Source organism: Populus nigra, chromosome 6 (genome assembly GCF_951802175.1).
Source record: "Populus nigra chromosome 6, ddPopNigr1.1, whole genome shotgun sequence".
Taxonomy (NCBI): domain Eukaryota; kingdom Viridiplantae; phylum Streptophyta; class Magnoliopsida; order Malpighiales; family Salicaceae; genus Populus; species Populus nigra.
Genome location: NC_084857.1, coordinates 4,338,436 through 4,366,217, shown reverse-complemented (window position 1 = coordinate 4,366,217; position 27,782 = coordinate 4,338,436). Strand labels below are relative to the sequence as shown.

At 34.8% G+C, this 27,782-nt stretch overlaps 3 protein-coding genes across 5 annotated transcripts; 2 read left to right on the top strand and 1 right to left on the bottom strand.

The window, feature by feature from the left end:
* Positions 1–786: 786 nt before the first annotated feature.
* On the bottom strand, positions 787–4,334 carry LOC133696163 (xylan O-acetyltransferase 1-like). 2 transcript variants are annotated; one of them, XM_062118257.1, is made up of 6 exons: positions 4,175–4,334; positions 3,495–4,072; positions 3,223–3,394; positions 2,498–2,697; positions 2,256–2,414; positions 787–1,627 (listed from the first exon to the last, which is right to left on the bottom strand). In XM_062118257.1, the coding sequence occupies exons 2-6, from the start codon at positions 4,025–4,027 to the stop codon at positions 1,279–1,281; spliced, it is 1,413 nt and encodes a 470-aa protein (XP_061974241.1). In that variant the 5' UTR covers positions 4,028–4,072; positions 4,175–4,334; the 3' UTR covers positions 787–1,278. The 2 variants fall into 2 exon arrangements, with proteins under 2 accessions (XP_061974241.1, XP_061974240.1); XM_062118256.1 differs by lacking the exon at positions 4,175–4,334 and having other exon boundaries at positions 3,495–4,157.
* Positions 4,335–8,226: 3,892 nt separating this feature from the next.
* On the top strand, positions 8,227–20,124 carry LOC133697213 (uncharacterized). 2 transcript variants are annotated; one of them, XM_062119639.1, is made up of 23 exons: positions 8,227–8,510; positions 8,742–8,878; positions 9,146–9,230; positions 10,286–10,339; positions 10,435–10,630; positions 10,950–11,025; positions 11,503–11,962; positions 12,465–12,794; positions 13,333–13,536; positions 13,646–13,750; positions 13,837–13,909; positions 15,009–15,136; positions 15,243–15,537; positions 15,626–15,852; positions 15,930–16,054; positions 16,217–16,334; positions 17,863–17,918; positions 18,036–18,129; positions 18,207–18,396; positions 18,478–18,549; positions 18,619–18,719; positions 18,797–18,859; positions 19,696–20,124. In XM_062119639.1, the coding sequence occupies exons 1-23, from the start codon at positions 8,415–8,417 to the stop codon at positions 19,801–19,803; spliced, it is 3,393 nt and encodes a 1,130-aa protein (XP_061975623.1). In that variant the 5' UTR covers positions 8,227–8,414; the 3' UTR covers positions 19,804–20,124. The 2 variants fall into 2 exon arrangements, with proteins under 2 accessions (XP_061975623.1, XP_061975622.1); XM_062119638.1 differs by having other exon boundaries at positions 8,228–8,510; positions 15,623–15,852.
* Positions 20,125–21,829: 1,705 nt separating this feature from the next.
* LOC133696046 (omega-3 fatty acid desaturase, chloroplastic-like) lies at positions 21,830–24,506 on the top strand. The gene is made up of 8 exons (XM_062118064.1): positions 21,830–22,543; positions 22,728–22,817; positions 22,933–22,999; positions 23,089–23,181; positions 23,286–23,471; positions 23,582–23,662; positions 23,830–23,967; positions 24,056–24,506. The coding sequence occupies exons 1-8, from the start codon at positions 22,029–22,031 to the stop codon at positions 24,239–24,241; spliced, it is 1,356 nt and encodes a 451-aa protein (XP_061974048.1). The 5' UTR covers positions 21,830–22,028; the 3' UTR covers positions 24,242–24,506.
* The last annotated feature ends 3,276 nt before the right edge of the window (positions 24,507–27,782 follow it).

The following is a 27,782-nucleotide window of genomic DNA, read 5'->3' as shown; positions in this document are numbered from 1 at the left end:
AAATATCTTCGCAGTTTCGTCCCCATTCTCTGGCTTTTGACCTTCATTTTTTCAGGCAAAATTGTCACCCACCAAGCTTGGGAGACTAACAACGATTTTTCTTATTCATTGTTTTATTGTTCAGATATTTTAGTTATTTTTTTAATCTAATTTAAAATTCTCATATTAATCGATGTAATTAGATATAGAATATTACAATCTTTTCTTCTTATATATGGAATGTCTCGTCATTCTACAATCGAAGTCTCCAAGAATGCGGGTAAATCACATATATATATATATATATATATGAGACAAGATTGACTTTATATTATTTTATCACGCTCCTAGCCAGGAAAATAACTTGTTGCATATATTATCATTAATCATTCATTTTATTCGATTCAATTTCTTTCACAATCCACTAATATTATTAACAACCCACTGATATTATTAACAAAGAATTACATTAACATATAATAAGATAGTGTTTAATATAATTGTGAAACAATAATAATAATAAATACTCCAAGTATGAACCGCGCTACTTAGCTTTATGAAAGTGATTGCTTGGACAGACTTTATACTAATTAATTTGTACGAGGCTGACACATGGCGATTCGTTTTCGTGGCTCCTACATTCCCCTTCCAAAGTACATGGGCAACATAACCATCTGTTCAAAGGAAGAAGTAGGTTGCATTTAGTGCTGAAATTAAAAAAAAAGAAGAAGAAGGAAAACCATTGAGAAATCACAAACCAACTATAGAAATGGAAAAGTAAAAATATTGCCATCAATGCATTTGCACTTTACATAAAAATTTGTACTTGTTCTTTATTTATTTTCACATGTGCAATAATTGTGCATTGTACAATTCAAACGTGTATCATGTGTTGTTCATTTTTAAACTTAATTGGGCATATGCTCGCCTGGAACCCAGCCTCCTTTTTCCTCCGAGGGTAGGGCACGATATAGCTCCTAGGCCGAGCCTCTCGTAATGACTTGTACAAGTTCCAGGAAAAACCGGACGGGCATTATAATATAAAAGGAGTAGTATAATGTTACCAATGAAGAATCCGATCACCGGGATTTTCTCATGCCTAACCCCCCCTTCAAATAAAGCGGAACGAAGTTCCAAAACAATGTTGACGACGGCTCAGACCTATAATTGAAGCTCTGAGAAGCTTAAAAGATGAGACGAGGAGAAATTACAGAGGAAAAACAAAACAATGTCGAGGAGGGTGGGAAAAAAAACAAAAAAAGAAGAGGCCTCGCACGTGTTAATTCCTATCCCTAGGGGTCACGTGCGAGAAATTATACGTGTGTAAAGGAATTCATTCCACGTGTCGGGCAGCCCTGGCAGACACCAATGAATACAATCGGCATACGTTGCCGGGTCAGCCTGCTGCTCCGGTGTTAGCATTTTGCCTTGACGGATAGTGTAGACTGAAGTATGTGCATCTTTTCTGTACTCTGAAAGCTTAGTAATGTTGATAAAATGGACAGGTACTTTCATGGATCCAGTAATGTTGGCTGCAACCGCAAAAAGCCTGCGGTCCGTGCCCAAATTAAATTTCATGCTTACATCCAGAATCGGGGCCGTCTCCTTGGCACATTTTATGCCATCCGGATTCTCCCAGTCCAAGCTCCTGTTCCATTGTCATTCTCTCACATTAGTGTCATTATTGTCTGAGAAAATAAAATGATCAATTGGAAAAATCGAAAAGCAACCATCACACACACACACACACACACACGTATAGTATTTTGTTAGAAAATATATTATATACAGTGCGTTACCAAGCAGATATTAATTAATTAATTAATTATCAACCTGTCAAATCATGATTAGTGATCACAGTGCCCAATTTCAAGTTCCAACCACCGGAAATCACCTAATCAAATAATTTGGCAAAACAAAACACAACAACTGAACTTCTGGGCAATTGGAGAAAACATGTAGAGGTTGAAGTAAAGTGCTTGGTTGGGCCTCCCACGGTCCAAATTGATTAACGAAGAGACATAGTTAAGCAATTTTTCACTTGAAATAAAGAAATGGTTGGGCCTCCCGCGGTCCACATACATACATTCACATGGTGAAGACGACCTGAGTGTTTCTATTTTTTTGTCCTCAAAATCACAAGACACAGAGAAAACAGTAATGCAATTATGAACAAACGATCATTAAAAAACGAAAGCAGCAACACACACAATTAGAAAAGGAGGGCAAATTTATAGTGATTAGCTCTGAAACAAAATTTCAGATATGAGCATTACTTGATATGAAGAGGAGACATGCTGCTGAAGAAGACAGTGGTACGATTAGTATCCACATTTCTCTCCACCCACTTAGACCATGTAGTCAAAACTCTCCTATACGCTACTGGCCGTTCGATCTCATCATACTCGGTGGATCCTTCATCAAACGAGCCACGTCTGTCCCATCATCAAATAACAAATAAATCAACCTCTTGCATGATTTTAGTTAAAACACCTAGTTACTGCGTCAAGTAACTTACAGAACTTTCATTTTGAAAGTGTTCATCCACCAAATGTATGTGTTAAAAACCAGGTAGTCGACATTCTTCCAATTAACACCATGTTTATCAATTGATTCAGGCATGATTATCCTATTCAAGATGCTGTGCATGTTTGGATCGTCTGAATTTGACTCAACCAGAAATGGGGCCCAATAGAACTCCACCGTCGCATTATAGTCCTACGGGAAAAAAAAAAAAAAAAAACATCAGAACAATGATTCCATACTATAATATAGTACTATCTCGAGGAAGGTCTACTTTTGTTTTCCTGTTCTTTGTAGGATCGAGTCACATATGTTCATATGATAAGATAACGCAATGCTTCTCTAGCAAGTTAATAAATAAAGGGATCACGAGTTCGACGGGAAAATAGAAAACCAGATAAAAATGGCACATAGAGTACTGTTACACGATCAATTATATATGGATCAATTGTTGTAAAAATTTGGTGGCTCCGGGACACTATCATTTTCAGCTCACCTAGAAATACAGGTACGAGAGTATTAAAAGCTGTGCAAATGAAAAGAAATTTGCTTTTCTTGATATGAAAGTAAACTGAAAATTCTACTGGCAACGGGAGCATCTCACTTTTCTAAGCACCTTAGAAGATAAAATCTAAATGCATTATAGACATCTTTAATAACACCAGGCACGATGAGTTAATCTGATTCACACTGAAAAGCATACAAAGCAGGGGAGAGTACCTCGATTCTGAACACAGCTAAAGATCCAGTCTTGTTCAGACTCTTCCTTCCAGGAGGGATTAGAGATTGAACAAAACAAACCATTGATTCCCATTGATTCCTATTCAATGAATCCCCAACAAACATAAGCCTCTTATTCCTTAACTTGTTTAGCAGTAGCCTTGGCTTGAACCTTGATTAAACGTAGACATAAAAACTACCATCAAACAGATGAACCAAATCAATAAAAACCCATAAAGAAAGATTCAAGAATTGGTCAATTATGTGCTTACTTCGGCAAAGAACAATCTCTAGGTTGCCATTTCCAATTCTGATACAAAGAATCCTTTCTTCCATTCCTCATGCAAGTCACTTGTGCTGTAAGGAACTCACATTCATCTTCTTTATACAGAGGACGTGTCTCATTGTCAAAAACCCATTGTCCCGTGAAAAGATCACACTCTTCTGGTGGCAATTCAACGTCTTCATCATCCTCTTCAATGACTGGCAATTCAATCTTTTCCTCGTCCTCTTTTGATTCACTAGACGTCAAGTTGTCAGATTCTTGAACTTCTCCAGGGCCCTGATCAACTTGAGGTTCTTCCAATGAAGTTCTTGAACCAACAGAAGCCGGGAGTTCTTGGTCCTTCTCGAGGGTTTCTTGAACTGGGGTGACTCCTTTTGATGGCTCTTCTTGAGATTTAGGCCATGAAAAGGGGAACTCAGCAATCGATTTCACGTCCTCATTGTACATGAAGACACCGAAGAGAAATACAGAGAACACGACAACAAATACCGAGAGATTGCTGTTCTTCCTGTGCTTCATGGTTACGGTTACCGAGGACAGGAGAGGTGACTTCCTTCTTGATGGCTGCATGAGAAGAATGGTGAGATGAGAGAAGGTAGAGACATGGAAATATAGAGAGGCATTGAGCTAAATAAGATAGAGACAAATAGAAAGAGAAAGACTTACATTCTATTAGTTTCTTTGTTAGATTAATATTGGATTTGGTGAGACGAGTTTTTCTTCAAGTAACTGGTTAAGAAGGCTTTTGGTGGATGGAGAGTTGTCTCTCTCAGTTTTTTTTCCCTCTTTATGATCCTTTTTGCCAACTACTTTCCTCATCTTGTTCCAAAGAACATAAGAGAGAAAGGAACAAAGAGAGAAGTGATTTCAAAGTTTGCCTAGTTGGTCTTTGTCTACCAAAAAAATAGGCGAATATGGGAACATAAATGGATTTTAATTATGACAGACCAGATGTTATAGTCTACTAGATCTTGGCATAGATGCTTGAACGTAAATTAAGCTGTTTGAGGCCAATACAATTCTAGAGAGCATAGAATCGAAGGACCAACTCAGTAGATCAAGAATTAATAGGGAAATTTATGATGTTGATAAAGAATATTTACTAGGTTCTGTATTGCTGCCACTGCTAATAATTTACATAAATGGAAATTCTTAAAAAAACTAATTTCTCAATCTTCTTTCCTTATACAAATGAAAAATGAGATGACGTGAAATGGAGATTTAAAATCCGCAGCTATGTTGGGGCAATATCTTAGCTTATTTTCTGATTATTTAGCGACACAACGGTGGTCCTATGGTAGCATGCAAAAGGATTAATCCAAACTCTAATGTTTTCTATTATGTGGGGTTACACTAAAAGAGCTTTAAGACAGCAATGTGGAAGCACAGATATCCTTGGACCACCTGAAGATTAGAATAGATTAGAATAGCAGGACAAAAAGATGATTGTAATGGATTCAGAATACACAGACAGACATTATTAATATTTGAGGATAGAACGGTTTAGTCTTGTTTAGTTTCCTTTTCTCTTTCTGGAACACCAGCATATTTAGAACAAGAGGACGTTTAAAATGCGCAACTTCAATAAAAATAATCAAGATGATGACTAATCAATTAATTATCCACAGCATATGATAAAAATAAATAAATTATATCCACGGTTCTAGTAATTAGATTTCTCTTCTTCTACCCCCCCAAGTTAGAATAGTAAGATCCACACCAGATACGATCATAACTAAGTTTGTTCAATCCAAACACCTTCATTTTCTCAGTTTAGAGTCTGTAGATACAACAGTGTGGGAAGATTTCTTGTTAATTTGCAGATCGTGGGACTTTCAGTAGAGTTTTGTTGCGAACTTCTGTATTTCAAAATCATGACGGTGGTCATCTAGTCAGACTTCATCAAATCATGATTCCAGATGTCAACGTTTAAAGTTGGTGCTAGTTAATTATCTTCTATATTTATAAACGCTGAGCTTCCACCCTTCACTTTACCCCCTTGGTGAGCAGGATGTGATCTTTCTTTGTCACCAACAACCACCCTGAGTCAGTTGATGAATTATTAAGGCTCCACTAATGATGATTTTGATCCTGGGGCAAACCAAATTTGAATTATTAGTGACTTTATGTTTGAGAAAAGTAAATGCTAAGGAAACTAGCTAGTAGTAGTAAGTACACCAACATCATAAGATCGTGTACTTGCTCACTTTGCTTCTTTTGGGTGGCAAATCCCTTTCTTTCCAGGGTAAGGCAACGGTGATCAAGGTTTGGCACAGAGCTTCAACAAAGGAATTCCTGTGTCAGTTTCTTAGCGACGCGCACACACTTCAAACGAGCTGCATGAACTAGCGAGTAGCGTCCATAATTAAGTAAGAGCTAACGATAACAGAGGATTGATGATTTTTATATGGGGTTTGCCAGAACATATCGGATTGGCCTACAAGTGTTTCGGTAGTGATTGATCAAATAAGGTGACGTACGTACGTACGTATGTATGTATGCATGTATCACATTACATTAGAAATGTCAACTGTGAAGGCAAAATTCATGGAACTATATCTGTGCCAGTCAACAATTAAAATCCACATTACAAAATTATTACTCTTACTCCCTTTAATTTTGCCATTTCTCCAAAAGCTTATCGTTTAAAAATTTAGCTTGACTTTTTTGAAGGAATATAAGATGATTTTTGAAGAACTAAATAATTCTACCCGTACGTGTTAATTAATTCTAGTTATAGAGTTAGTTACATGCCCCGCATCAGATAATTTTCTTGGCAAAAAAAAAAATACACAAACCTTTTAAATGTGTTTTTTTTATAAAAAAAATCTAATTACAAATAAAAAAACTCATACATGTATTTAATTAAATACATCAAGAATTGTTTATGCTAAAAAATACAAAAGCCAAATATTAACGTGTCTATTTAACTTACCTCGCTGCAGGTTGAATATTTTTTTTTCTTAACACATGAGAATTAATATGTAGGTATTATTAACATGTTTTTTGACATTAAGTAAAAAATATAATTATAAATCAAAAAGTTGGTACTTATATATAATAAATATATAGTAAAGATCATATGCATTAATAAAAACATAAAAGATATCAAACTAGTTTTTAGCGTAGCAGAAAAATAGAATAATATTATAATTGTTATAGTGGAATATTATTTCCTTATTTTTTGTATAATAATTTTTTTAAAAAAAATGTAAAGGAAAAAAATTAAAAACAAATTACAGAAGAATAAAAATAAGAACATAAAAAATTATATAAATAGGCCAAGTGTAGAATGTTAAATACTCAAAGTGTAAAAAATAATAAAATAATATTTTTTTCAAAAAAAATATAGGGAAAAAAAGGGGAAAAACTAAAAAAAATTAAAAAAAGAGAAGATAATAAAAAAATAGTGATAAATAGGCTAAGTGTAAAATGATTAAAATATAAAATATAAAAAGAAAAAAAATATAAAAACAACTTTTTTTAAAATAAAAATTTTCCACTGTTATAATAAATAAAATAGCAAAATCTATAATTTTGTTATTTCTACATGAAAACATTGTTTTGTTTTAATATAAGTATAATTTATAAGAAAAATATTTGTGTAGACTTGATGCAAAATTTAAAATTAATAATAAAAGCCAAGATATTCAGATCAAGTTTGTGCAAAGCTATAATATAAAAGGATTATTTAAGAAGTTGGTATAAATTATTGTTTTAAAGTGTTTTTATTTAGAAAAGTATTAAAATAATATTTTTTTATATTCAAAATTTATTCTTGATATTAATATATTGAAATGAACAAAAATAAATTTATTTTTTAAAAAAATAAAAAATTTACAAAAATTGTAATTCAACCGAACACCCTTAAAATGTGACTTCATCGTGGTCTCATAAGTGAGCCTATTGTGAGTTGGGCTCCGGAAACAGGCTGCAGTAAAGGCCCAAATCTAGCCTAACTGTACCAGGCCTTTCTTTTGAGGAGGCTAGAAGGCCCAAGGCACTCCCTAAGACATCTGACCTGGCGAAGATAAAATATCACATGCGATGATGCGAGTTGCATGAAAGAAAGTATATAGAGATTGTACAAATAACATATTTATCTCCACTTTCCTAAAGCCCAAGCTAATCTGAGACCAGAGGATGCAGCCTTCTCCCTTGTTTTCCTTTGGACGGAACACATATTTATGTGAAAGTGATTTTTCTATAACCAAAAATAATAGAAGGAGAAGTCTAATTGCTCAATGCTATGTTCCTCTCTCCATCCTTCCCGTTTCTTGCATGGTTCTGGGAGTTTCGAGGATACTACATTAGATTGGATTGGCTATTGTTGAAACTAATATAAAATTTATAAAACTTAAAATTTATAAAACTTATAAAACTTAAACTAGTAATTTGTAAAAAATAAACTAAGAACCTAACTAAATAAATTAGATTGAAATAACATTATTCTTGTTTTTTCTAGTGATATCCTTGCTCTGCCATATACAATTAGTTAGGAATATCCAGATGAGCTACACCCCGTCTTCGATCAATTACTCTCTTCAATCTTAATAAATAAGAAAAACCTACCTTCATCAGTTGCAGGTTGCAGCAAGATTATGCTGTGATGTCCACTTTTTTTTTTTGCAAAATTCCGAAATAATGCATGCCATGTAGGACAAAATGGGAATCACGGAGAAATTATCAAATTAACCACTGGATCAGGCCATTTAGCTGTGGGCCTCCATTTTCCTACGAGGCAAAAATTCGCCTAAGAAAGAACAGACCAACCAGTCATCGGCTCCGTGTGACCGTTCATCGTAGTAGGGGAAAAAAAAACCGATGAAAATCTTCTGATCGTCATATTAGTACATGATAATTTGAATTCGAAACGAAGAGAGAACATCTCCCTCGTCGATCCACCATGTTTTCCAAATTCTTTCAAAGAAACACCTCACAACAACAACCACCTCCACCTCAGCAACAACCACCACCGCAAACGCAACCGCAACCCGCGGAGGTACTGATTTCTTTTTTACTTTTACAATAAATCCGGCTGCGAAACAAAATTTTGCTCTGATATAGCAAATTAATCCTTCGATGCATATATTAACTTCGTTAATCAAAGGAAATGTCATCCATATAATCATAGGAATTCGTGCGCAAATTCATTTTTTAAGCTACTTAGTTTATTGGATAAGTGCTAATTATTGGAATTAACGACTCGGTTTATGCATGCTAATTTAATCAGGTGCAGGATAATGTGTCAAAGGGAGTATTGACACCTAAAGATATAAATCCACGGATTGCTCTTCACTATGGGATCCCTTCTACTGCTTCTATTTTAGCTTTTGATCACATTCAAAGCCTTTTAGCAATTGGAACACTGTGAGTCTCCATTTTTTTTTCTCGAAGTCATAACAATCGGGTATTGCGCGATTACCTTAATTGTTCTAGTTTCTATTAAATAAGTATGTTTGATGCTGTTTTGTGAACTGACAGTTTTGATTTACTGAATGAAATGTCTTGCATTTTCCGTATTTTGAATATCGAGTGATTGGCAGAGAAGCTGGAAAAGTTAAAATGCAGGCATTAGAAGGAATCAATACGAGGTTTCTTGCTGATTTTTTACCCCCGGTTCTTTAATTGGTGCAGGGATGGCAGAATAAAAGTGATTGGTGGTAATAACATTGAAGGGCTTCTTGTCTCTCCAAAGCAATCACCCTTTAAATACTTGGAGGTTTGTAAGTTCAAATGTGGAGAGTAAATTGCACCTTTGTCCCTTCTTCTCTTCCTGTCGTTTCAGTTTGATTGATGCATTCCTAATTCTTTTCTTTGGTAATTTATGATATCAGTTCATATGCATACTTGATTGTTTAAAGCTTAACAGAATACCACATGAATATACATGTGTGTAGACATTTTTTTTCCTTTTCTTCATCAGAATCTCCCCCCATTTCTTTCTCGTACATGCTGATTACTTGTTTCTACATATTTTGTAATTTGGTTATTCAAATATGATAAAAGGGGCATGATTAATAAATTTGTACAATGTGTTGCCTGCAGTAAGCTTTTTGAATATTTTGATCTTTGGAAACTGGTGATTTTTATATGCTTCAACTAATTCTTTTCTTTGGTAATTTATGATATCAGTTCATATGCATACTTGATTGTTTAAAGCTTAACAGAATACCACATGAATATACATGTGTGTAGACATTTTTTTTCCTTTTCTTCATCAGAATCTCCCCCCATTTCTTTCTCGTACATGCTGATTACTTGTTTCTACATATTTTGTAATTTGGTTATTCAAATATGATAAAAGGGGCATGATTAATAAATTTGTACAATGTGTTGCCTGCAGTAAGCTTTTTGAATATTTTGATCTTTGGAAACTGGTGATTTTTATATGCTTCAACTAATTCTTTTCTTTGGTAATTTATGATATCAGTTCATATGCATACTTGATTGTTTAAAGCTTAACAGAATACCACATGAATATACATGTGTGTAGACATTTTTTTTCCTTTTCTTCATCAGAATCTCCCCCCATTTCTTTCTCGTACATGCTGATTACTTGTTTCTACATATTTTGTAATTTGGTTATTCAAATATGATAAAAGGGGCATGATTAATAAATTTGTACAATGTGTTGCCTGCAGTAAGCTTTTTGAATATTTTGATCTTTGGAAACTGGTGATTTTTATATGCTTCAACAAAGCTATTTGCCATCCTTTTTATTTTATTTATCAAATGTCAGAGAATGTCTGATCATTTTTTTGCATCTCTTGACAGTTTCTACAAAATCAAGGTTTCCTAGTCAGCGTGTCAAATGAAAATGAGATTCAGGTATGGTTCCTGTAGCTATGCAAGCTTATGTTGAAATCTGCTCTCGTACTAGGAATCATATAGCTTGTGTATTAATAGGTTATCAATATTGGCAGGTTTGGGATTTAGAGCAAAGACGGATTGCTTCCTCTTTACAATGGGAGTCCAACATAACTGCATTCTCTGTTATTTTTTGCTCAAGTTACATGTATGTTGGAGATGAGTACGGGATGGTGTATGTGTTAAAGTATGATGCTGAAGAAGTTAAACTTGTACCAATGCCATACCATGTTCCTGCAGATGTAGCAGCTGGTAATGATTTCATTTTAAGTTGGGTTTGATAAGGTTTAAGTGAACATTTTCCCTTCAAACCTCTTTTGCATTAGTTATTTTTTATTTACTGCTACTCCATCCCTTGTTGAAGGATCACCTTTTGTTTTAGTTTCTTTTTGGGTAGATGATTATGGTTTAGCACAGTTGCAAAGTGACTGGTGTCTTGTTCATTTTTTTTTGCCTTGACCTCCCCCCCAACCCCCCATCCCTTATGTCTCCATCTCTCTTTACTTTATGTGCTTTCACCTATTTATTTCTGTGCTACCATGTGGTGCCAAACGTTTGCTTCATTTTGCAGATGCATCTGGGATGTCATCACCTAAAAATCGCTCTGTTGTAGGAGTTCTACCCCAACCTTCTTCTCAAGGAAACAAGTAAGACAAGATTTGCTTAAGTTTCCTCCCTCATGTTTTTTTTTTCTTTTCTAATATTGGTTTTCTTCTCATGCATCTCAATAAGTTGAGTTGGTGGTTATGATTTATCTACTATGCACCAGCAGCTGACTTTTTTCTATTCATAAATTATAATTCTCTGCTTCTAGAGGCATGTGGACTGGATACTGGCCTCTGGACCATCTGTAAGGGTTGGTAACTTAGTAATTATGCTTGTGCTTTTATAAACACTAGCACCGGAAAATGTTTCTGAAAATGTAGAATCAGACACTTGCAAATATGGAAAGAGATGGGTATGCTTCGTTAGATTAAATTAATCGTTCTTTCTCTTGAAGTTGTGTGCATGTATCTAACCATACGAGTTCTAGATCCATATAAAATAAGGGAATAGGTGAATTATAATGCACCTAATTCTTTTATGCTGTTCTCACGCATTTCAAATAATCTGTCTCTTTCCAGAGTGTTGATTGCATATGAGGATGGATTGATTATTATTTGGGATGTCTCTGAAGATAAAGTTGTTCTAGTTAAAGGGAATAAAGATCTTGAATTGAAATGTAAAATAACAGCTGATTCTCACAAAGACACCGGACCTGAGCTTTCTGATGATATATCAGACTATCAGCCATTGGAGAAAGAGATAGCTGCCCTCTGTTGGGCATCTACTGATGGGTCAGTTCTTGCCGTGGGTTATGTTGATGGAGATATATTGTTGTGGAACCTATCTAGTACTACTTCTGCTAAAGATATGCATGCTGCAAAATCGTCAAATGATGTTGTTAAGCTGCTGTTATCCACAGGCGACAGAAGACTCCCTGTCATTGTTTTGCATTGGTCTGCACACAGATCGCATAATGACTGTCGTGGCCGTCTATTTGTCTATGGTGGTGATGCAATTGGATCTGAAGAAGCTCTAACGGTGTGCTTTCTAACTAGGATTAATTTCTTACAGTTTAGTTGTTTTCTTTCATATTTGTTTTCTCATACCAATGGATGAAAACCTATCATGATACCCTATCTCACCCAAACCTATCATGATACCCTATCTCACCCAACTGGGGATTTAAGAATCATTTCATCAATGAAGTGAGATAAGAGCTTATTTATTTTCTCCATAGAAAGGAAAAAATAATTGCATAGTATATCATTAATACCTAAAGACATTTGAGATGAGGAAGGGTATTTTTTGACTGAAAGATATCTCTTTTAAAAAAGAAGCTAAAATTGGTTTAGCACTTGATAGTCTCCTTTTTTGCTAGGATGTTAGATTTTTATGTATTATTATACCATATTAGAGTTCACGAGAATTTAGTGACTTAAAATCCATTAATCAGATCATAAACTGATCTGTCAGTCTTTCTTTTCAATATTTAAGTCTAGATGGTGCCCACTTTGCATTAACACATCTCTATGTTATACAGATTTTGAGCCTTGATTGGTCTTCTGGGATAGAAAGTTTAAAATGCACCAGGCGTGTTGATCTTACTCTTAATGGTTCTTTTGCTGATATGGTTCTTTTACCAAGTGGTGGTGATATGGGAACTTCTAGCACTTTGATATTAACGAATCCAGGACAGCTGAATCTTTATAACGATGCTGGCTTGTCTTCCTCAATATCCCTGCTGGAGAAAAGGAATTATGTTTCTTCTATACAGTACCCTATGGTCATACCTACTATTGAACCACAATTAACTCTGGCAAAACTTGGTCTGGTCTTTAGAGATGGGAAGTTCTCAAAGGCTCTTTCTGAGGTATTTTGTAGGTTTTTCTTTCGTTCTTTCTTTTTAATCATAGCCCAGAGGCTATAGATAGATTCCATTTGCTTGACAGGAAAAGGAATTCAAAATCTTCTATGGTTTTCCTTCACTTGTGTGCTTGGCTATTGAGAATATAAATGGTTCCAACCAAAAAATACTTTTCCACAAGAAATGTTTCATTGGAATCCCATTGAACTGCCATGGACTATAGGTTCTCTTGGCTCAAATTCTTGCTAGAACATCATTGCCTATAAAAAAAAAGAAAAAATTGTTTCTAGTTTCCTTCAGATCTCACCTTGCTTTTAATAGGGAAAAACATAAAGTTGCCTTATGCTAACTTTTCTAGAAACCAAACATGCCAGTTGTGCTCTTTTTTCAACATTGTTTTCACAAGAATCATTTTCCTGTAAATCTTTCCAACAACCAAGGAGACAAATGAGTTGTTTCAGCTGCAAAACTTTGACCAACTTGTTTTTCAGCCACCAAAAATAAAATAAAATGTTTTCTTTCTCATTTTTTTCCTTCTTATTAGGAAATTTCTTCTAGAAAACTTCAAGCAACACATTGTCCCAGAATTACAAATTGGCCATTGACTGGTGGAGTTCCCAGCCAACTTTATGATGCAGAAAAGTATCAGGTTGAGAGATTATATATGGCAGGTTACCAAGATGGAACTGTAAAAATATGGGATGCCACCTATCCAACATTTGCGCTCATTTATGTTTTAGGACCTGAGGTTAGTACTTTCACAAATTTGCAAGTTTCATTTTCAAAATCCATAGACATGGCATCCCTTGTTGAATTAAAATTAATGATCAATAGCCCAAAATTTGAATGATGTGCAGGTCAAAGGTATCAATGTCGCTGATGCTGATGCTAATGCATCAGTATCTGCTTTGGAGTTTTGCTCAGATACCTTAAGTTTAGCTATTGGCAATGAGCGTGGTATGGTAAGAGTTGATTTGTTTTTAGTGCTTCGTTATGACTACTGAGATTCACTGCTTTACTAATTCTATCTCTCTTGGAGAGTATGTAGGTTCGTCTATATAAGCTTGTACGGAGTGCTGATGAGATGACTATGAAGTTCGTGACGGGAACTGAAAAAGAGGGTATCGCCCTATGTATACTTTTTATCTGTATAAAGATATCTCTAATTATTTGTTTCCAAATTTAGTTTAGAAAAATTGCAGAAAGTTCTCAGATGTTTGGGTTTGAGAATTTGGTTGAGGAACTACTAACAATCAGATAATATTGATAAGCTAGTTTTATGACTCTAGATGGATCTAAAAAGATACAAGTAGCTGGCATTTGTTTTGTATAGCAGATTGCCTGTGGTTCCATTTTGTCACTCTAAAACTCGTAGTTTGACCTTTAAGTTTCAGAGTTCCATTCTGAAATAAGCTCTTCACAGTGTAAGCAAGTAGTATTTCCCTGATAGTCCTCTTCCACTTGATAGTCATGCCAACATGTTTCTATTTTGTCCGCGACAATCTTTTGTAACAGAACTTGTATTGGAAAAACAGTTCTATCTTTCAATAACATGAAAGAGGCATTCTACACTCTCCTAGTTGCCTAGGAATGGACTTGAGGTATTGACCTTTGGCCAACTATTTTCACCATAATGTAGTTTACAATACTTATAGGACAGCTTATTAAGAATGTCTTACATTTCTCCGCGAGGATTGATATTTGGGGGGGGGGACTGATTCTTCTTGCTAATCTAATCAGAACCATCAGCAGTCAGCACAGCTTGGTTGATTAGAAATTGTGCCACCCCTGCTACATATTTCTATTTTAAGTTCAGTTTTATTATTTGAAGAATTCATGGATAATTATGGTTTTTTTCTTTCTAAAGATTAAAACAGAGTTTTTATTTTATAAAGATTCTTTTTATTGTTCATTACTTTTTAACTTTGTAACTGGTCTTACAACAAACATGTGCTATGCAGTCCGCCGTTAAAAAAATATGGTGTGGTTTGAGCTTTTGTTTCTTTTTATCAGATGGTGGTTTTGGTTTGAATGGGTAGTCTAATGAGTAAAAGTGATAATTGTTCAACTGATACAGGAGATATTGGAGAGCCTATTAGTTTTTGTTTTTGTTTTTTTGCTATGATAGCAAAGCTACGTACTTTCATTATGTATCAGCCTACTATGATTGAAGTTCCTTTTCTTTTTTAGTCTATAGTTCAACATTTAATATCTATGCAGTCTACACTCTGGACCAAGGGGATGGACCTCAATGTACAGCTGTATTTTCCTTCCTAAGTTCTCCTATATATGCTCTGCAATTTGCAAATTTTGGAACCAGACTTGCTGTGGGATTTCATTGTTCCCAGGTGGGAATCATTTGCTTAGTTTTTTTTTTTTCTCTTTGTTAATCGGTAATGCTGAATTATCAACCAAATTAGTTTCAAGAGTTGATGTTTCAATTTGATGTTTCAGGTAGCACTGCTCGACACTAGTACATCATCAGTGTTGTTTCTTACTGACAGTCTATCTGGCTCCAATTCACCTATCACTTCTCTGGCTGTGAGATTGTTTTCAGATTCTAGTGACTTAATAAATAATCGAGAGGACACTGAATCCAAAACTATGGAAGATCATGTACGGTTGGAAATGTTTGTTATGACCAAAGATGCCCATACTGTTGTCATAGATGGCAACACTGGTGGTATTCTCTGCTCCCAATCAATAAAATCTGAAAAGGAACTGACTTCACCATCACTGTATATCATAGGTAAGTATTTTTGACAACTGGGCCGTGGATGTATTTAATTGCTGCCTTCGAATTGTATGGATTTCTGAAAACTTTCTCCATGCAGAAGGTGATGACTTGATCTCCGAAATGTCTAGTGGAAAACATGTATCTATTTCATCTCAGAAAAGCGAAGCTAAAAGTGAACCTGTCCCAGATGTTGCTTGCAGTGAAAGTGCTTCACTTAAAGTTGACCACGAGGCCTCTGCCAAAGCTTCCCATTTTAAGCAGAGAGTCAAAAATTTTCTTCTTTTGTTTTGTTGTGAGGATGCATTGGATTTGTACTCTTTGAATGAGGTGCCCTTTTTTGCATCAGTCTTTGGTTTCACCATCTGTACCTCCACTTTCCATTTAGTAAAACTCTCTTATTTTAGGTGGACATTAATCCTATTCGAAAGGTAAATCTCATGAAACCATGCTGTTGGAGTACACAGTTCAAGAAGGATGATAAAGACTGTGGGGTCATTTTACTCTATCAGACTGGAGAGATTGAAATAAGGTAAAGTACTCATTATAGTTCTCTTGTTTAATTGATGTTGCAATTTTTCATTTGCTTTCTCAGGTAACTATAACTCTTAGTGGAAAATGATCGTCAATGAATCTTAGTAAATCATTTATCTCAAGCAATCAGTTTTCATATAGAAGCTAATTTATGTTGCAGATCTTTACCAGATCTTGAAGTGGTTGGAGAAAGCTCTTTAATGTCAATCCTAAGGTGGAACTTCAAGACTAATATGGAGAAGACAATATGTTCATCTGAAAATGCGCAGATTATTCTGGTTAGATTTTTTTTTATTGGAACCAGAATTTATTTTCATCATGTTATATTTCCAGCACATGGATTCTGATTTACAATCTTCTGAATCGCTTAGTTTTTTTTACCATCTTCTGATAATTGAAGAAAGAAAATCTTGCAATTAACTTAAAGTCATAATTCAAAAGTTATCTTTCATAAATAACTCATGACAAATAATTTGATTTGGAAGTATGATGGGTGAAAAATGACTTGAAGCCAATTTTTTTGAAGGGAGGAGGTATGAGATGGAATCAGTAAGTTAGAAGTTTAAAATTCTTATTTTTCAACTAAAGGAAATTTTGGAATCAATTATGTAACATTTTTTTTAATTAAGGTAAAAATTATTTCTAACCAAACATATTTATGATTTTTCTTCTGAGTCAAAAGTGAAAAAATAGCCTAAATTAATTTGCAAAAGTCATACCAAATGGGACCTTAGATTTGGTAAATCTTACAGGCAAATTTCATTGACTAGTTACATGAAACTTACTGATATGCTGCACTTTTTTCCTATCTGATACATTATGCAGGAATGAAGGGCATCCTCTTCTCCCTTTTCCTCCTTTTATTTTGGCAACAGTTGGTCTAGAGAGAGAGAGAGAGAGATCTATAAATTTTGGCACCATGGAAAATCCACTGTAAAATTGCTTAAAATATAATTTAGAAGAATATTAGGTGTTTTAAAATGAGATGTATATGAGTTAATTGCACTGAGATAGATCTTGAAATGACTGGTGAAAAAAGCTACAACCAGATTGAATAGGCAGGGAAGACAGGTTAAGAATCAGGCACTAAATGATTAGCCTTGGACATATTTCATGTTTTGATTATATTAATATATTGGCCATTTTACTTAATAGGTCTTCATCCAACTTAGACATGATCGCGTTTCATACTGGCCCAACAAGAGATGAGTGACAGTTGAAATGAAGCAAGATATCTTGTTTTTTAAAATGAAATATCATAAACCCCACAAATTACAGATTCTTTGAGCCTATAATAAGGACTTGGTTAGTCAACAGAGCATTGAGATTGACTAGATCATTGCTAGTGCTTGTATAGGTTGCAGGATCCTGGTATAAGGAGGAAGGAAATGTGGGCTTGAGCAATCAAGTGATAAATGATGCATAACATTCAAACTGACCGGAACAGCTCCTGATAACTAAGACGATGGGAATGATATGAAAATATTTAAGTTGATGGAAGTGTTATATACTGCTACTCTATTTCATGTTTCCAGATTTTGGGGCAGTACAAGAAACTCGTTTGCTGTTTTTACTTATTGATTCTATATGGCTTGCACCTATTCTTACTTTTGACTTCCTTGCCATGATTATTGTACTGCTTTAAAATTCACTTATTTAGAACTTATTAATGATGCATGGTTAGCTATGGAACATAAACTTTAGCTCGCTTTCTGTTAAATGTTGATATATATTTAAGCCCCATAAACCAACTAAAGTTTTGGCATGTAGATATCTAACTTGGATTGATAATTTTTTGTTTTATAGGTAAATGGGTGTGAATTTGCTGCTATATCTCTTTTGGCCTGTGAAAATGACTTCAGGTCTCTCTCTCTTCTCCACACTCTTATTTGTGGGTGTGTTGTTTATCTTTTTACCTATGACCTGGAACTTTGATGGGAAAGACAGTTTACAATTTTACAAAAAATTGGTAATTCTAGGATTCCAGAGTCGTTGCCTAGCCTTCATGATAAACTACTTACAGCTGCTGCTGATGCCACTATCAGTTTATCTCCCAATCAGAAGATAACACAGGTTGAAGTTCAATTTCAGGCTTTCTGTTTTTCGCCCAAAACTTTATGGTATTGTGTAAATAGTTTCTGTGGCCACAGGGTGCTTCCTCTGGAATTTTAGGTGGTTTGATTAAGGGGTTCCAAGGAAGCATGGCAGAGCACGATGTAGATCTTTTTGAAGTTTGTAAGAATAATTTTGCACATTTAGAGGGCATATTTTCCAGCCCTCCTTTCTTAAAGCCTTCCATCGACCTTGTGGATGACCAAAAAGTTGTGGAGCTTCGTATAGGTTCTGTATCCCTCTGCTCCAAGAATCTTCCTCTATTTCCTTGTCTGGTCCTTTTCTTGACTGTGCTTCTGTTTGCTGCAGATGACATTGATATTGATGAGCCTCTATTTGTCTCATCTTCCTCTGAAATGATGAGCAAGAATGATACTAAAGGTACCCCAAATCTTCTACTTTGGTAGACTTGCTAATTCATGCTAACCACACTTTTTTGTTGCTCTACAGATAGGGGAACAGAAAGGGAAAGATTATTTGAAGGTGCAAGTACTGATTCACAGCCAAAGCTCAAAACAGCTGATGAAATTAAGGCTAAATATAGGAAGGAGGTAAATCAACATGAAAGGTTAAAATGCTGGTGTTTGGTGGATTATATATTTTCTGACCTGGTGGTTTGTGTTTCCAGGATGTCTCTGCTGTAGCTGCACGTGCAAAGGATAAGCTCATACAACGCCAGGAGAAGCTTGAGGTAGTGATGGATTTAATTTTGGTTCCCTTTTATGAACTCGTTGGATGAACTGTCTTCTGGAAGAAATTTTTGTTGCCTTGAAGGCTCTAGATTTTGAAATTATGCCCTCGATATAAAGTTATCTGGAAAGCAAGTCATTATATACCAAACTCCAAACTTGGATAAACAATTTAGGCCCCACTTGACCTGACAATTTGACCTCCCCTTTAAGAACCATCCATGAATTGTTCTAGCCCATGTTGCACCTAACCTAATAAAATGATACCTGCAATACAGTGAATTAGTGCCCCACCTTTTGGGAACCATCTGATAATGGCTGCGATCGTAGCCCAATCTAATGGTATCTCATATTTGAACTAAATGCTTGAAAAATTCATATGATTGAGGCAAGCATTTGCTTATTTTTGGATATTCTCTCATTTAATGTTAAGAGAATTGTTAATAAATTGATTTGAGGTACCATAGCCAACTTAAATACACGGAACTTTTTTTCCCACATCAAATTGTGCAACTCTGAGGAGTGGATAATACAGTTAAAATTTCTGATTAAATAACTGTACTCAAGGTATATTTGGTTTTAATGTCGAAGTTTGATTTCTTGCTGTGACGACATTTAAAGAATTACATCAGAAATGGCTTAAACAAAACAATTAGAAACATGCATTCTGAAACCTAAAAGCAGGCATGAACCTTGCGGATAGAAGCCCAAGGAGACTTATTAAATCACCACCATCAACACTCATTCTAATTGTAAATATACACCTTGGATAAATTCTTGTAGTGATTTGCTTTGACCTAGTCTTTTTTTTCCTTCACGTTTATATTATTCATAACAGAGGCTCAGTGAGCGTACAGCCGAGTTGCAGAGTGGGGCTGAAAACTTTGGATCAATGGCTAATGAACTTGCCAAGCAAATGGAGAAACGCAAATGGTGGAACATTTGATCATCTGTTGCCACCAAGTGGTGGTTTGATACATTATTCGTCTGGCTTCCCAGAAAGCCCACCGTTGACAATGAGGTAGCCATTGCTTCATATCCTTAACGATCCATTAAAGTTTTCGGATGGTACCATCAGCACACCAGTTTTCTTCTTTGCATATCTTGATGACTGGTACTTTGTCGTGTGTATACGTTCGTGTATATTCTGAGTAGTCAAAGCAACTCATCTGCATCTTGTTATTTCTTTTTTCCTTTTTCACACCGAATGTTATTTTCATCTGCATGAATGAGCAGTTTATAAAAAAGTATATTATTATATTATTAACCGTTGACATTTGGGCACGGTCTGGGCCCTCTTTGACCATTATGTGTCACGTTTTCTCCGAGTATCAATAAGCTTCTTTTTTTAAAAAAAAAGTTGAGAATGATCGGAGTTACCGTATTTTATTCGATTAATTTCCTGAGTGGTGCTGGTGTACTTTAGAGCACCTTTGTATGGCTTGCTGAAAATTGAATTGTGGGAGCAAACTCATTGGTCGGAAAGATATAGTAGTATATTATTTTAAAGGGTGGTCGGTACCCTTGTTAAAATGAATCCATATCTAAGCGATTTTTTTCTTTTATGAAAAAAAAAGACAAAAAATACAATACATTGGACATTGGCTGATCATACATCTAGTATAATATCTTATGCCTTCCATATCTATGCATCCTGCGTGCTTTATTTTTCTTAAAATCAAGATTTAGGATATCCTTATAAATTGAATTAACTCTATGGCATGCCGTCTCTCTAGGTTCCCCCCCTTATGTCAACCTAAATCAATCCTTTGGAAGTGTAAAACTAAGAAACTATTGTATGGGCAGTGATGAAATTACTGGAAATGATTTCTATTGCAGCCGGATAGGATGTTTATACATTTATTATGTGGTAATATATGGATTTAAAAAAAAAATAGTAAGGAAGGAAATTTTTTTGCAGACTAACATAGTTTAAGTTTTTGGTTTTTCTATTGCAGCTGGTTTAATGTTCGCACTCGTGACGTAGATGAGGAATTGGTAAAACAATAAAAGATTGGAATGTGAATAATTCCTTGCTTGAGTTGATTGAAATTTCGAAATCTTCTCTTTGCTCTTGCCAGCTTTCATTACCTAATACCTAAGACGCACGAACAATTTATTTGACCTAAATTGGTCGGAAAAACTGGAACAAACTGAAAAATCTAATGAATGAACACACAAAAGTCATCAAGAAAAACTTTCTAATCGAATAGTGGCCGGTTGGTTGCTGCCGTCCATGTGCCAGAAAATAGCCGTTGCGTGAAGCACATGAGAAAACGAAACATCAAAGAGAGTTCATTTATGTTGAAAAGCTAGTGAAAATGAGAATAAATGAATTGACTCTATAAGATGACGACCTTGACAAAGGTCGGTAACTATATACTATCAACATTCCAGATTTGACCACGTCAGTCTACTTCTCCTTTCGCACGTGTCATTCTCCATTGTCCGCAAAGAAATAAAAGAAAACCACAGCGGGTCAATATTGAAGTTTTGTTCTCACACGCCACCCCACTGTTTCAGAAGCCCAATAGTGGCAGCACAATTACACTACAGGATCTATGATTGGAGGAGTTATCGTATTTTCATTTTTCATATAAAAATGAGATTTGTAAATAATTTTTATGATAGAAGTTATATTTATGCAAGAATTTTTTTTTAAAAAAAGACTGTCCATCGTTTAATAAAAATCCATTTAACCTAGTTTTTTAACTTTTTTTTTTTTACGGTAGAAACTGTATTTTATGAAATCTTTAAATTTTTTGGGCTTAAAATTATTTATTTTTTATATTTTTAGATTATTGTATACCTATGATAATGTTTAAAATAAATTTTATAAAATAAAAAATATTATTTTTATATATTTATAAGAACAAATACTTTAAAAATAACTATTATTTAATATAAAATAATACTTTAAACAGCAAACCCCTGCACAGGTGCGTGTGTATATATACATGGACGCATTTAAACGAGAGGACAAGCTACAAGCAGCACAAGTTGATATTTTTATAGCTGGCAGTGGAGGAGAGAAGCCTTTTGTTATCTCTTCATCAACTTCGCAAATTTTGTACCTTTTCTTTTCACTAGGCTTCCATTCATTTTATGTTCTTGTATGAACTGAGATAGCAAGAATTGGATATACTTGCCTTCTCTGCTTCTGGGTCTTCAATGGCTAGCTGGGTTTTATCAGAATGTGGCCTAAGACCCCTTCCTAGAGTTTACCATCAAAGCCGAACTGGCTTAACATCAAAAACTACCAATCTTTTAAAGATTAGACAACTTCCAGTCTCCAAAAGTTACAATCTTGGTTCTTCTTTCAAGGTCTCTAGTTGGTCTAGACAGAGAAACTGGGCATTGAATGTTGCTATTCCGGTTAGTGCTCCAGTAATTGAGGAGGAAGATAAAGAAAGAGAGAGCGTTAAGGGTGTTAATGAACATGAAGGTGAATTTTTCGACCCTGGTGCTCCACCACCTTTCAAATTAGCTGATATCAGAGCTGCTATACCAAAGCATTGTTGGGTTAAAAATCCATGGAGATCTATGAGCTATGTCGTGAGAGATGTTGCTGTGGTTTGTGGATTGGCTGTTGTTGCTGCTTACTTCAACAATTGGGTTGTTTGGCCTCTTTACTGGTTTGCTCAGGGGACCATGTTCTGGGCTCTCTTTGTTCTTGGCCATGATTGGTAAATTCATGTTTTTTCTGTTTCTTGAATTTGAATTTTTATTTTCCGTTTTAATTTGCTTTCAGTATAGAACTTTATGGCCAATTCTTTACTGAACATTAAAGATCTGCAGCTTTGCTTGTGTTTTAGTTCTGCATTTGCTTTATGTTTCTAATGTGGATGGTGTTTCGTTATAAATATGCAGTGGTCATGGGAGCTTCTCAAATAATCCAAAGCTGAATAGTGTAGTGGGTCATCTCCTTCATTCTTTAATCCTTGTTCCTTATCATGGATGGTTAGTTCCTGCAATCCTGCTAAATTCCAAGTATTTCAGTGTCCTGTTTAGTTTTTAATGGAATTTATCTATTTCATACCATCTGATATGCTTGCAACTTTGATGATCACTACAGGAGAATTAGCCACAGAACCCATCATCAAAACCATGGACATGTTGAGAATGATGAATCGTGGCAACCAGTGAGTTTTTGTGAACAGTGACCTCTTTGTTTCAAGCAATCTGGTTTCTCTGCTTTCAGACTTGGAACTCATTGTTATTGTTATTGCAGTTGCCTGAGAAAATATACAAGAGTTTGGATAATGTCACAAGAACATTGAGATTCACTTTGCCTTTCCCTATGCTTGCTTACCCTGTTTATCTGGTAAGCCTTTAGCATCTTCGTTAACCAAATCTAAAGATTAACCTTAGGAGAGTTTTTGATAGACTGATAACTGTTACATAATACGGGTTTCAATGACCTTGCAGTGGAGTAGAAGTCCAGGAAAGAAGGGCTCTCATTTCCATCCAGACAGTGATTTGTTTGCCCCAAATGAGAGGAAAGATGTTATTACCTCAACTGCCTGCTGGACTGCAATGGCAGCATTGGTTGCTTGTTTATCCTTTGTAATGGGTCCTGTCCAAATGCTTAAACTCTATGGCATTCCCTATTGGGTAGGTTTAGTTCTTGGTTTACCTATCTCTTTACCATTTTTTATAATTTCTACAACTCAATTATTCTTTTGTGCCTATATTCATACGATCGAATTTGCTTATAAATGCAGATTTTTGTCATGTGGTTGGACTTGGTCACTTACTTGCATCACCATGGACATGATGAGAAACTTCCTTGGTATCGTGGAAAGGTGGGAAGATGAATCTCCTTAGCCTTGGTCTTACATTTCTTGTCAATATTCACCAGTCATTTTTTTTCTCCTACCAAATTGTCTATTTTTTCCACTAGATATAAAAGTTAGTGGTGTTAAATTTCCTAAACTAATATCTATAGTCTATACTTTCTGGCTGCCAATAGGAATGGAGCTATCTGAGAGGAGGCCTTACAACCCTTGACCGTGACTATGGATGGATTAACAACATCCACCATGATATCGGGACCCATGTGATTCATCATCTCTTCCCTCAAATCCCCCACTACCACTTAGTCGAAGCAGTAAGTGAAATTATACTTTATTATGTTTGTTTAGGTGGTTCACTTTCTTCTGGATCTATTGTAATGATTGTTCATTTTGATCTTACAGACAGAAGCAGCTAAGCCTGTACTTGGGAAGTACTACCGAGAACCAAAGAAATCTGGACCTCTTCCGTTTTACTTGCTGGGAACACTTATAAGAAGCATGAAACAAGATCACTATGTTAGTGACGTTGGGGATGTTTTATATTATCAAACAGATCCCAAGCTCTATGGACCAGAGAAAACAGAGTGAAGAAGCCAAATGTTTCTAGGCATCAAGGTGAAGCCAACCAAGCCAAGATTCTTTGTGACCATTCATTTTAACTTCTGACAATTTGTCGACATTGTCTTCAGTCACTGGGGACAACCATTCTCCCCCGCATTTTTTTCTCTTTCTTATTTGATAATAGGTGTCGCGGATGGTTAATCTCAGCCAGTTATGCTGAAACATGGACACGGAAAGTTTACTACTATATGATGTATTGTGATAGAAAATCTATATCTTTTGGCTTGTTGCCTCCCTCTCTCTCGCCATAATTCATCAAATATATATATATATAAGAAGTTTTATGGCATATAAATAGATTCACTCCCAGACATGCTCCTTGTTCCATTATGCACTAACCACCAACTCAGGATACAAGGAATTTCTGATATTGAGATGGATAAAAAAAAATGGAGGTCGGGCTCCCCTTCAGTTAACAGAATCATCAAGCATCAAGTATCCTCCTAATCCTTGACACCTCAATGGAACGAAATATATTCTGCCACATCAACAAAACATTGTGGGGAAGGGGGGGAATCGGAGGCGGCTTACCACAAAATATGCAGAAAATACACTTCGAGCTGCCTCTCAAAAGCGTGGATTTCAGCCTCGGACTGACCTATGCCACATTCACACCGTTCACCTCAAATCAATGAACTCCATGGATCTCATAGTAATAATGGCTCAATGCACATCAGATTTCAAGTCAGGCAATCAGGAACGAATTCTTTTTCCTCATGACCAATCAATGCAGTACAGAACCGTACAGCATCCATAAACGACACTAGTCATGATTGATCCTAATTAATGTCATACAGCCACAAACACCACTACTAACAACACCGTGGGTTTGAGGATAGAAAGAGCTTCACTGACGTTTTCAGGCTGAATCCCACCCACCAAGAGCCATCCATTCTTCTTTTGATGGGTGGTAATTCAAACTGTGCTCGGCTAAATCCTATGCTACTGCACACAGGATCATAGGTGTATTTTTAAGGAAGAAACCTTAAACAAGATTGGCAATACAAAAGAAAACATTAATGCGACTATGAATTATGCATGCGTGGGTTCATAAAATGAAAACTTCAGGCAAATTGAGAGATCTAGATGCAAATTGAGTTTTTTTTTTTTTTTGTCTTGTCTTGCAGGTATTTCAGTTCCACAGCTGCTTCTGAAACAAAGTAATTTACCAATTGAACATACAGCACACAATTATTTGTTTCAGTTCAATGACTCCAAAGGCTTAATCATATCCGCTTACTTCGAGATAGTGTCAGCCTAGACCTGCATAAAACATGCATCAGATACGTTTCCAATATCTACTCAGTTCTGCTCGTGATGGCCCGTCGAAAAATATCCAGTTTTGTAATTTTCATTTTTTTTTTTGTAATTTTCATAGGCATAGGAGTGTTTTGTTATTTTTTTACTAAATAATTAATTTTTTATTCAAAAAAATATTAGAGCATGTTGATTGTGCTCTAATGAGTAAGTGGTGTTCAGGCCATTTGGATGGCACATAAGAGTCATCCAATACTAAATAATTAATTTGGCACATAAGAGTCATCCAATACTAAATAATTAATTTTTAGATATTTTTGTTTTTGTTAAAAATTAAATTTTATGATTTTTTTATTTGTAGTACTTCCGATCTAATGAACTAAGTTATAGTTTTAAAAAATTAATGCGGTTTGACATCTTTTTTTTCGCTCATTTTCTTCTATGATTTTATCATTTCATATCATTTCATTTTATTTTTAAAATAATTTTGTAATTATCTTCAATTTCTTTTCAATCGGTTTATCTCAATCTAATGACCTATATTATGGGTTTTGAAGACTTTTTTTAATAGTTTTTTTTTTAAAAAAAATTATTTGTGTTGTTTTTGAAGATGTTATTTTGATCATTTATTTTTTTAGTAAAAATTAAATTTATTTTTAGAAATAAAAAATATTTTTTTAGATAATATTTGCAATATATTTGGTCCTACGTAAAATGTTTTTTCTTTTTTTATTCAATTTATTTCGTATGTGTTTCTATTTCTATTATTTTTTTATTAATTTTAATAAATATAACCGGGTAGATGTTTTATTTTACAAGATTGAACATCTTGATCTATATCTATCTCTTAATGTTTTAAATTTATCTTTAAGTTATTATTGATATTTTTTTCTATTTATTTAAATAGATGATTATTGATTTATTTAATATTTTAATAAAAATTTTAATTTGTATTTTAATTTTTTATGTAAAAAACAAATAAAATAACACACATATATATATATATATTAAATAAAAATTTAAGTAAACCGTGAGTTAAATACTAGTTATGTGTTGATGTCGAGCTAAGAAAATTTGTTCACTTCGTAATAAACACACAGTATCTCTGATAAAATTCAACGAATTTGGGTTAGGTGGGCTTGAAAGAAGCCCCTAATGGAATGTTTGGAAGCATTTTGATGGATTAGGAAAGTGAGTTGGATGCATTTTGGCTCAAATAAATTTTTTTTTCCATTTGAGATTTATTTGGAGAGACTTTCTTCTGCAGTCAAAAACAATTTCTTTAAAAATTTTTACTTCATTTATGATTGCTATGAAACTAAGTTGTCTTGTTACTCTTTAGATGTTTTCTCAGGTGGCGAATAATTTTAAAAAAATTGAGGTATTTTTACTAATTTTTTTTATTTTTAAGAACAAAACCTTTTATAATTAGATATGAGAAATCACCAGCATCCGAATGTATCTACAAAGAAAAAAAAAACTCATTGTTTAACTGTCTCTTGATGAGTTTGAATCTAGATAGTAATATGAAAGAAAACTCACAATAAAACGATTAAATTGTATATACCTGATCATATATCTATTCAGTTTTAATCTTACATAAAATGTTGATTATCCAGAATTAAATACTTGAAAAAACGAAATGAAAAGTCTAGGACTAGAAAGGTATTCGGACCCTGATGGCAGGCACTGTGACTTACACAATAAAGAAATTGTTTCATCTATTAAAATTTTGCTAGGCTCGGTTTTTAACTGCTTATCGTTCTCTTGACTCTTGAAAGAAGCGGCTTGGTGATTTTTCCTCGGAAGGAAATTCCATTCGGCGATGGATCTCTTTAAAAAGGTGAGCAGCCATGCAGATTTTCTTCACATGATTTGGCAGGCCGGCAATAGACTCAGGCCCAACAAATTAGCCCAAATACAGATAATGCATGCAATGATGCAAGGGGCAAGAAGGATCTCTTCGGTGGATTTTTTGTGGTGTTCCGTCTTTTCAATAAACAATATCCAAAAGGTGGAAGCATCAGTAACGTCTGTGGTCGGCCAAATTATTATTGTATAATAACAAAGGAAGGAGAGCAGAAACTTCAATTTCAGGATGATGGAAAATAATGTATGGTTGAGAATAAAGCTCATGGGCGGTTCTGGCTACACAACTCAGCACCTTGCGTATATTTTCCATTGCTGAGAGACCAAGAAATGCAGAGGTGAAAGATGTGGGACTCACACGTCTTATCATGGTTTGAATCGA

What these genes read in the sequence shown, in the direction of transcription:
- LOC133697213 (XM_062119638.1), top strand. Translation starts at nt 8,415, where the DNA reads ATGTTTTCCAAATTCTTTCAAAGAAACACCTCACAACAACAACCACCT. An exon ending in TCCTGCAGATGTAGCAGCTG is followed by an intron (nt 10,631 to 10,949) that starts GTAATGATTTCA and finishes TTCATTTTGCAG; the next exon opens with ATGCATCTGGGATGTCATCA. An exon ending in GCCTGTGAAAATGACTTCAG is followed by an intron (nt 17,919 to 18,035) that starts GTCTCTCTCTCT and finishes TGGTAATTCTAG; the next exon opens with GATTCCAGAGTCGTTGCCTA.
- LOC133696163 (XM_062118256.1), bottom strand. Translation starts at nt 4,078, where the DNA reads ATGCAGCCATCAAGAAGGAAGTCACCTCTCCTGTCCTCGGTAACCGTA. An exon ending in AGAGATTGTTCTTTGCCGAA is followed by an intron (nt 3,395 to 3,494) that starts GTAAGCACATAA and finishes CGTTTAATCAAG; the next exon opens with GTTCAAGCCAAGGCTACTGC. An exon ending in TAGCTGTGTTCAGAATCGAG is followed by an intron (nt 2,698 to 3,222) that starts GTACTCTCCCCT and finishes TTTTTCCCGTAG; the next exon opens with GACTATAATGCGACGGTGGA.
- LOC133696046 (XM_062118064.1), top strand. Translation starts at nt 22,029, where the DNA reads ATGGCTAGCTGGGTTTTATCAGAATGTGGCCTAAGACCCCTTCCTAGA. An exon ending in CTTGTTCCTTATCATGGATG is followed by an intron (nt 22,818 to 22,932) that starts GTTAGTTCCTGC and finishes TGATCACTACAG; the next exon opens with GAGAATTAGCCACAGAACCC. An exon ending in TTGCTTACCCTGTTTATCTG is followed by an intron (nt 23,182 to 23,285) that starts GTAAGCCTTTAG and finishes ATGACCTTGCAG; the next exon opens with TGGAGTAGAAGTCCAGGAAA.